Here is a 9,136-nt window from a genome sequence, read left to right as displayed (position 1 = left end):
GTCGGGGGAAGGAACTCCAGGAAACGAATGTTAGTAAAAGTGACAGAGGGCACGTGGTATCTGGTGGCTATTCACATAAGAAAATTCTCTAGAAACGCAGTTGGCCATTGGCAGTGAGCCTGGGCTTAGTGCTGGAATCCTGACGCTGTATTGATTCATCTCAGTCAGGAATAGGTGCTGCTGGGTCTCAGTGGTTTTCTCCATTGTCTTCTCTCCTTTTTCCTCTCTGGTCCTATCACCGAGCCCATTTGACTACCTCAGCCCTCTCCTCAAGTATCTGTGAATTAACTCCTTTCTTCTGTGTGCTCTAAAGGTCAGCTGGCTTGCTCCAATCTGAGCTCTCCTCATTCCCTCCTTAAAATAAGTGATCCCATGTTAACTGCATGTGACCTGGATGTTCATGGCTATTTTCTTCTTCCTTTCCTCTCTCTTCCTTCTCCTCTTTATCCTTGACCTCACCATCTTCACAGAGAAAAGCTAGACTGTATGGAAGGAGACTAGAGTCCCTCTCTCTCAGCTGTGTCCTGTGCGTGCAGTCCTGAAGATCTGACCTTCTACCTACACATATGGGACAGATGCTTGTTTGGTCTGCTGCCGTGACCACACTTAGATAATAACCTTAAAATTGGAAGGACTGTGACTGAGAACGAATTTGTAAAATCCAATTTTATGTTCTTATAACTTTGAAATGAGAACCAAGAGTAGAGTCCCAGATTTCCCTGAGTCAGATCAGTGAACCTCCAGCGCTGTACTGAGTACCATTTCTCCTTTGCCTCCAGACTCTGCATCATGAACACTCTGTCTGAAGCAAACGGCACCTTTGCCATCCACCTTTTAAAGATCCTTTGTCAGAACAACCCTTCGAAAAATGTATGTTACTCTCCTGTGAGCGTCTCCTCTGCTCTAGCTATGGTCCTCTTGGGGGCGAAGGGAGACACCGCAGTCCAGATATCACAGGTAAGTTCCCTGTCACCTGACACCCATTTCACATACCTAAGAGCTACAGAGAAGCAAGGATAGGAATATGCATAACCAGTTTCATGGGACAGGGGCTAAAATGAAGGAAGAGAATATTCTGCAGTAAGACTTCTTTAAAGCAATGATTTTTTCATGAGTAATGACTTGATAAGGTCTCAAAATTGTCTCCAGACTTCACTTAGAATATGGTGCATAAATAGATTCATGGTAGGTATTGTGGCAAGGCTTTAAATTCCAGCTTCTAAGGAGATGTAGACAGGATGATCACAAGTTCAAGGCTACCTGCACAACTTAGTTCCACATGAGGTTTGTCTGTATTTTTGTGTAATGCAAGGAGGGTGTTGCAATTACAACTCAGTTGTAGGACTCCTGGAGAATGTTTAAGGCCTTTTGTTTAGTCCCAAGTACTTCAGAGAAAAAAAATGACAAAAATATTTGAAACACAGATTTCTTAGATCTAATTCATTTTTAGAGCAAGAGAGTTTGTAACAATTTATTAGAAAGTGAGACTAATACCTGCTTTTAATTAGTTTGATATCAATTGTCTTTACATCGGAATCTCATATCCTGCCTTAAACATCTCTTAATTGCTTGCAAATTCTGTTTACAACCAAAATTCTTCATTACTGATGTCATACTATTTCATTGTTTTCATTCACAGACACTTGGTTTAAACACAGAAGAAGACATTCATCAGGGCTTCCAGTGGCTTCTAAGAAACCTGAACAAGCCAGAAAAAAAATACTTGCTTAGAATGGCCAATAGGATCTTTGCAGACAGCACTTGTGAATTACCCCCAGTAAGTTGAATCAGTAGAATGACATCAATTGCTTTGAAAATAATTGTTGCTATAGAGAAGGATCCCAGAGATCTTGAGGAAATGAAGGGCAAACTTTTAGCCAGAGCGATTGTACAAATCTATAAGACCTCCATTTAGAAGACTGAGACAAGACAGACACGCGCACTAGGACAGCATAGTCTCCATAGTGAGACTCGACTCCCTAACTTTGACCAAGACCAAAATTCTATAACGATACTTTGAAATATTTTAAATCTAATTTTGTATAATTTTTATTTATTCAGGTCTGGCTATTCTCACTTACAAAGGCCTAGTACAAAAAGATGCTTGTTCTTTAAAGTGATATCTACACTCATTTTAGTTTTGTTCTTTAATGTCTTAATATTCAGAAGGTCAGGTTCCTTGCAGACACTTTATTTGCCCATGTTACCTTTCTGAACATTTTCTCTCCAAAGACCTATAAGGAGTCCTGTCTTCAGTTCTATCACTCGGAGCTGGAGCAGCTGTCCTTTGCCAAAGATCCAGAGGAGTCCAGGAAGCACATAAACACGTGGGTCTCCAAACAGACTGAAGGTCAGAATTTCAAGTTATTCACACCCCACATTCTTGTCCTTTCCATCCACCCCTCTCTCTTCTTCCTTCCCTCCTCTTTCTTTTAACTTCCCTTCACCCTCATGGACTAATCTCATGTTATTTCAGGGAGTCAAAGAGATGCAGACTCACATCATGCTATGTGGTATAATTTAGACCTTAGTGAATTCATGGAGGTTTTATTCAGACAGTTAGATTTGAAACATGGGGTTATTTGTATATTTCTTTCTTTTTAAAAATGGTTTCTATTTATTTTATGTGCATTGGTTTTTGGCTACATGTGTATCTGTGTAAGGGTGTTGTATTCCCAGGAACTGTAGTTACAGACAGCTGGGAGCTACCATGGGGGTGCTGGGAACTGAACTTGGGACCTCTTGAAGAACAGTCAGTGCTCTGAACCGCTGAGCCATCTCTCCAGCCCAGTTTTGTGTATTTCTTCAGGACAGAGGGATGATAGAAATGTCATGAGAAATCATGGGCCTGATTTCAAGTTGAACAGCTTACATTAGAAGACAGGGGTGGTCTGGGGTGTTGACAGGTCATATGATTCCACCATGGAGATTCATGTAGAAATCTTCCTCATAAGTCTTCTCTGGGCTCCCTCTTCCTAAGGTCTGTATTGCCCCGCGCCCCCCCAACCATTATGTAGAAGAGGATACCTGTTTCTGATTTCACCTTTCCTGCCCCAGATCCCTCACTTACATGTGGTGAAAGCAGCCTTGATTTCCATTGAAAATACTCTATCAGGGCTGCTCAGCTACATTGACCTAAAGGAACTTTCCATTGGGTTAAGCCGTATTTGTTTCTATTTTAAAGATAACTGCTTGAGAATTGGTCTCACAGATCTTTGAGAGCATTGTCTGATATTTAAACCATCCAAACAGCTCTATCCCAATAAGTACATTCCTATTTGTGCTAACAGAGTGACGATAAGAATGAGAATCTTTTCTTAAAGACTCCGCAAATATTTGCCCATTTTTTTTGTTAGAATCTTACCTCTTCTACACTTTTGATATTATAAATGAGCAGGATTCTCTTGACCATTGATGGGATCTCCCTTAATGGAGAAGAAGGGAATCTGTTCTCTTGCCTATGTTGTTTCTTTCGGTGACGGAGAGTGTAGAATAGTAATAGCTATTCAACAAACTACTTTCTGCCTTTGAGTCTCTGACATGTTGTGCTATGCTAGAATTGGGCATGGCCATGGTATTCTAGATAAGACTCTGTATCTAACATTAGTGTATTACTCCGTGATCTCTAGAGGAACAAAATGAATATATAAAACAGATGGGATTTAAAAGATTGGCATATAAAATACAGGCTGATGAATGTAGGGGGGATGGCCTTGGACTTCACAAAGGGCAGAGTTGCCTGCCCTCTCTTAAGGAGTAATCCCACAACGATCATCTGCATGTGGTGTGTTTGAGAATCTGGGAGCATTTCCATTCTCTATGAGCCTGAAGATCTTATAAGACTCGGTTTGGCATGGAAAGCCTAGAAGATTCTAGAAAGCCACCAGTCTTTGTCCACATGAAGGCCAAAGTTCTGAGTCCCAGTGTCAGCTAAAAACCATAGGCCTGGGGCACAAAGAGCATAGATGCACTCATCAGCGAGGGCTGAAGGCAGGCAGGCAAAAGCAGTGCTGCTTCTCCCTCAGTCCTTTAGTCAGGGCAGCACAGGAAGGCATTGCCCACTCAGGGGAGTGTCTTCCCCCTTAGTCACTTTCCTAGGAAATGTCTCCACAGGACTGCGCAGAGACATGTCTCTTAGTTGATTCAGACTGTCAAGATAGTACCCACCAGAGCATCCAAGGTTAAACATTAGTCCCCGGGGACCCCTTCCACATTTCCTGCTTCTTTATTCTCCATCCTGGAGTCACTTTTTCTGCTTTTTCCAAACCTGCTTTCTGTGAGAGACTTGGAAATCATTCAGCACCCTCATCTTCAGGATGGTCATTCGGTGCACATGGTCTCCAGTCATGCATTAATGCTGGCTTCCTGTTTTCTTTTGTTTCTTTTTTTTTGTAGCAAATTTGAAAGTGATTCTTGAATCTGCCCAGATGTAATATCATCTTATTTCTCATGCGTGTATAAAATGAACCTGAATGATGTCTCTGCTTTTTCAAAAGGGAAAATTCCAGAGTTGTTGTCAGATGGTTCAGTTGATTCAGAGACCAGGCTGGTTCTTGTCAACGCCTTATATTTCAAAGGAAAGTGGCATCAACAGTTTTACAAAGAAAGCACAAGGGAAATGCCCTTTAAAATAAACCAGGTAAGGAACAGTATCCAAAAGTTCATGCCAGTGTGTCAAAGAACTTGCATGGAAATGTGTAAAGGTGAGTGTGTAGCTCTGGGGTTCAGTGGTAGATATCGCATGCCTGGTGGGTGCTGAGCTTGATCCTCAGCCTAGAAACATGGAGAATAGGAAGGCACATAAAACCATTAGAAACTAATATTTTTGAATGCAAGGTTAAAATATAGAAAATTGATAGGAATATAGAACATTAACGGCCTATATTATTTTTCATCCTTTTGGGGGCAATTTCCACTTTTGACAATTTCTTGTGTGACCATTGCTTCTACCTCTCTCTAAACTAAATTTTCCTTATGTACAAAAATGTCAGATATGACTTCTTATATTATATTAGTATAATATATAGATGAAGCATGATACATAGTAGAAGGCTGTTTTCTGAGAAGATGTATCTGCCTGCAGTATCATTTACACCACTATGGAAATATCCCAGTCTAATGTATGAAAACTTTTCTTTTAACTACAATTGATTATGCCTCCTTAGATACAATGACTGACAATAGTAAATGGTGAAATCCTATTTCTGGTGTGATAGTAGCTGACTTTCTATTAGTGAAACAAACTATCTCAGATAATCAACTTTAAGTAGGAAATATTTAATGGAGCTCATGATCCCAGTAGTTTCAGTCTGGGTCAGTGGGTCCAAGAACTTAGGGTTTCGGTGGTACAGTACAACATGCAGTGAAAATGCATGGTGGTGTTTGGTCACCTCACAGCAGTCAGGAAGCAAAAGGAAGAGGGGTGCATTGTCAAAATCCTCTTCAGGGGCAGCCCCTCTCCAAAACCTAACTCTTCTCTAATAGGCCCTGTGTCCTAATGGATTGTTCAGACCCCAGTAGTGTGAACCTGTGGACAATGGCTTTGAAACATGAGACTTGGTGGAACATTATTGGCCCAACTATGACTTTAAAATATTAATAATTGAATGACACATTTCTCCTGCTGGTAACATATGAGGTTTCCTAAATAAATGTCTGCTAGGTTGCTGTTTTGTTAACTGGAGACAAACCAGAGCCATTTAAGAAGACTGACGCTACATGGAGAAACTGCCTCCATAAGATTGGCATTGAGACAAGTCTATGGGGCACATTTCTTAATAATTGGTGTGGATCCATGCCACTCTGGCTAGTGCCAACCCTGGGCAGGAGGTCATAAACTGTATAAGAAATCAGGCTGAGAAATCCATGGGGAACAAGCCAATAAGCAGCACTCCTCTATGGTTTCTGCCTCAGCTCCTGTTCAGAATTCCCTCAGGGAGGGAATGTGCCCTGAGAGTTGTAAGAAGAAGAACCCGTTTCTAACCAAGCTGTTTTGTTCAAGGCCTTTTACCACCACATAGAATCCTATCTACTACAGTTCCATATCTGCTTACAACAACTATTTTAATGAAAGCAGGAAGAGACTGGTAGACTTTAACTAAGTGTTCACTGGGTCATGATTAGTGTTGTCATTGTGAGTGATGAGAACACTGCTGGCATTAACTTCAGCTCATTTGGAAACCTTTTGACCTCTCTCAATAATGTATTTTATGTCCTGGGTTCATCTGTTCAGAGTGAGAAAAGACCAGTGCAGATGATGTATCAGGAAGACACATTTAACCACGCCTACGTGAATGAAGTACAGGCACAGGTGCTGGTGATGCCCTATGAGGGCCTGGAGCTGAGCTTTGTGGTCCTGCTCCCGGATGATGGTGTGGACCTCAGCCAGGTGAGGCAGGAGAGGTTGTGTTATTCGAGACTCTAAATTTTTTCTAGAAGAGTCCAGTGTCTGTTCTCATTAGACGATAATTAATTCTTTTCATCTTGGCAACTTCATGGAGAGTGGTTGGTACTAAAAGACTGAGCTTCGAATTGTGTCCAGGCACAAGGTTTTAGTGTTTTGAAGACTCCTATTGTGGGTTGTGTGACTTTGCCATATATTATAACTTCATCACAAGGATATGATATGATGATCACGATCTGATAGGATGAAATGAGAGAAATTCAGGCAGCAAACTTAGCATAGTGCTTGGAAAATAACACCACTCTGTAAAGAGAACTTCATCGTGACCCTTGTTATTATTTTATTTTAAAATATTAGAACATAAAATATACAGAAAAATAATGCACTTAAACCTAACAAAGTGGAAGAGGAGGAGCTACATCTGCAGATAGAAGAGTCAGGCAGATCATTATGGGACTTCCTGCTCTTCCTTGCAGCTAGATGCACCACTATATGACAGCCAGACTCTGAATGGAGGGCAGTGCAGTGTGAAAGATCTAAGGGGTCTTTGTAATCAGAACAGATTCCCTGGCTCTTCTCATCCAGCTCCCTAACAGTGGCATGGCATATGTAGTGTTAGTTTTTCATCACTGATAAAATGCCTAACAAAAATAACATTGGAGGGGAAGGATTTATGTAGGCATACAGATTTAGAGAGCTCCTTTCAAATTACCTGTCCGCATTTTACAGTTCCATTGAGGCAGGTGCATTTGGCAGACATCACAGGCCTTTTAGTAATCAGGAAGCAGAAAAATAAGAAGGGACGAAAAACCAAGGACGTCCTTCATAGGTAACCTCCAGGAACTGCTTCCTTCATTCTTCTAGATCCCCCTGATGCCTAAAAAAGGTACAAAGAGCTGCAGAGCAAGCATTTACTATGAGAGTCTTTTGAGAAATTTCACATTTAAGTCACACAACCCACAAAACACAATCTACCCTGAAATAGACCTCCCTTCCAGTGGGTTGAGGAGAAGGTGGCCAGGTCTTCCTACCTCTCAGGCTGATGGCCTCCATACCCATCAGGGAGCCGCACACTATCAGGACAGTGGGACACTCATGCTGTCTGGCCATGTGAAGAGGCAGTGCCCCATGTGGGATAATGGCACAGTCTGTGTGCAGGAAGTGACTATGAAACTCTGGGTAAGACCTCAACAGTGAATCTGACAGTCTCTAATTCTAATTTGTCAGGTGGAAAACAATCTCACCTTTGAGAAGTTAACAGCCTGGACCAAACCAGACTATATGAAGACAATTAATATGAAGGTTTTCCTTCCAAAATTTAAATTGGAAGAGGATTATAAAATGGAGTCCGTATTTCAGCACTTGAGAAGGATGGATGTCTTGCAAGGAAGCAAGGCTGATTCATCAGCAATGTCTCCAGAGAAAGACCTATGTCTGTCCAAGTTTGTTCACAAGAGTGTTGTGGAGGTCAATGAAGAAGGCACCGAAGCTGCAGCAGCCTCGGCCTTCATAAGTTATTTCTGTGCATGTAAACCTGACCTAACATTCCGTGCAGACCGCCCCTTCCTGTTCTTCATCAGGCACAATGAAACCAATAGCCTCCTGTTCTGTGGCAGGTTCTCCTCTCCATAGGCACAATTACCATGTCAGGAACAGTTCTCAATTCAGCATCTTGACAACTTCTGTAACGCTGTAAAGATGGGCATATGGTGGAACATGTTTCAAGGTGAGGGTACATTTCTCCTGGCACTCTGATCTTCAGATGTCCTCATTCATCTCCCCCTTTCCTGACCACATCTATGGCATTTGCCAGGTCTCAGGGTCACAGAGTGCTTTTGTTCCCTGTTATGTAAAACAACAAAAGAGGCAAACAATTCCACTAGGTAACCACAAAGTTGTCTATGGTGACCCTAATAAGCACCACACACAGTGCACAGACAAATCATGCCAACTATATACTCAGTGCTCTCCTGGCTCCTCACCTCCTGCCATCACTTGTCTTAATCTGTACTCATCATAGTGAACACTTCTGTGGATGATGACAGCTATTGCAGTTTTCCCAGTGATTGGTCCTTAATGCACACTTTAATATTACTTTTCTTTGCTGTCCACCAGTCACCAGGTATGTGCCCACCACTGTGCTAGACTTGGGGACAGATGCAGACAGTGTGGTCCTCTAACAGCTGGACTTTACTACTTTCTCTCAAATTATCTATCTGCCATGACAGCTACTTTGAACTACTATATTTTCTCCTTGCTGAAGTTATGATTTTGTAAACTATTGTTTTTCTCCACAAGCAATTGTACCAGTCAAGTTCTGTCACATCCTTAAAGACCATTTCAAAACAAATGTTCTAGAAAACATAAAAGTGAGTGAGTGAGGCAACCCAGAAAGACAAATATCATATATACTCACTCAAAAGTGGCTTTTAGACATAAAGCAAAGAAAAACAGCCTACAAATCACCCTCCCAGAGAACCTAGAAAACAGTGAGAACCCTAATCTACATGTGAATGAGGATCTAATCTACATGGGAAGTAGAAAAAGACAAGATCTTCTGAGTAAATTGGAAGCATGGGGACCATGTGAGAGGGTTGAATGGGAGGAGAGAGGCAGGGAGGGGAGCAGAGAAAAATGTATAGCTCAATAAAATTAATAAATAAATAAACGAATAAACAGATTCTTTAATATGTTCAGAACAAAACTTGTGCTCATGCTAAGTTCAATATAATT

General features: G+C 41.5%; 1 protein-coding gene across 1 annotated transcript; it reads left to right on the top strand.

Annotated features, from left to right (window-relative positions):
- Positions 1 to 783: 783 nt before the first annotated feature.
- LOC142848790 (serpin B9-like) lies at positions 784 to 8,035 on the top strand. Its single transcript, XM_075970967.1, has 6 exons — positions 784 to 957; positions 1,640 to 1,777; positions 2,233 to 2,350; positions 4,497 to 4,639; positions 6,233 to 6,388; positions 7,631 to 8,035. The coding sequence occupies exons 1-6, from the start codon at positions 790 to 792 to the stop codon at positions 8,033 to 8,035; spliced, it is 1,128 nt and encodes a 375-aa protein (XP_075827082.1). The 5' UTR covers positions 784 to 789.
- Positions 8,036 to 9,136: the final 1,101 nt, after the last annotated feature.

The sequence above is a fragment of the Microtus pennsylvanicus genome, chromosome 4 (assembly GCF_037038515.1).
Source record: "Microtus pennsylvanicus isolate mMicPen1 chromosome 4, mMicPen1.hap1, whole genome shotgun sequence".
Classification (NCBI taxonomy): domain Eukaryota; kingdom Metazoa; phylum Chordata; class Mammalia; order Rodentia; family Cricetidae; genus Microtus; species Microtus pennsylvanicus.
This window is presented reverse-complemented; position numbering and strand designations above follow the sequence as displayed.

What these genes read in the sequence shown, in the direction of transcription:
- LOC142848790 (XM_075970967.1), top strand. Translation starts at nt 790, where the DNA reads ATGAACACTCTGTCTGAAGCAAACGGCACCTTTGCCATCCACCTTTTA. An exon ending in CCGCAGTCCAGATATCACAG is followed by an intron (nt 958 to 1,639) that starts GTAAGTTCCCTG and finishes TTTCATTCACAG; the next exon opens with ACACTTGGTTTAAACACAGA. An exon ending in TGCCCTTTAAAATAAACCAG is followed by an intron (nt 4,640 to 6,232) that starts GTAAGGAACAGT and finishes TCATCTGTTCAG; the next exon opens with AGTGAGAAAAGACCAGTGCA.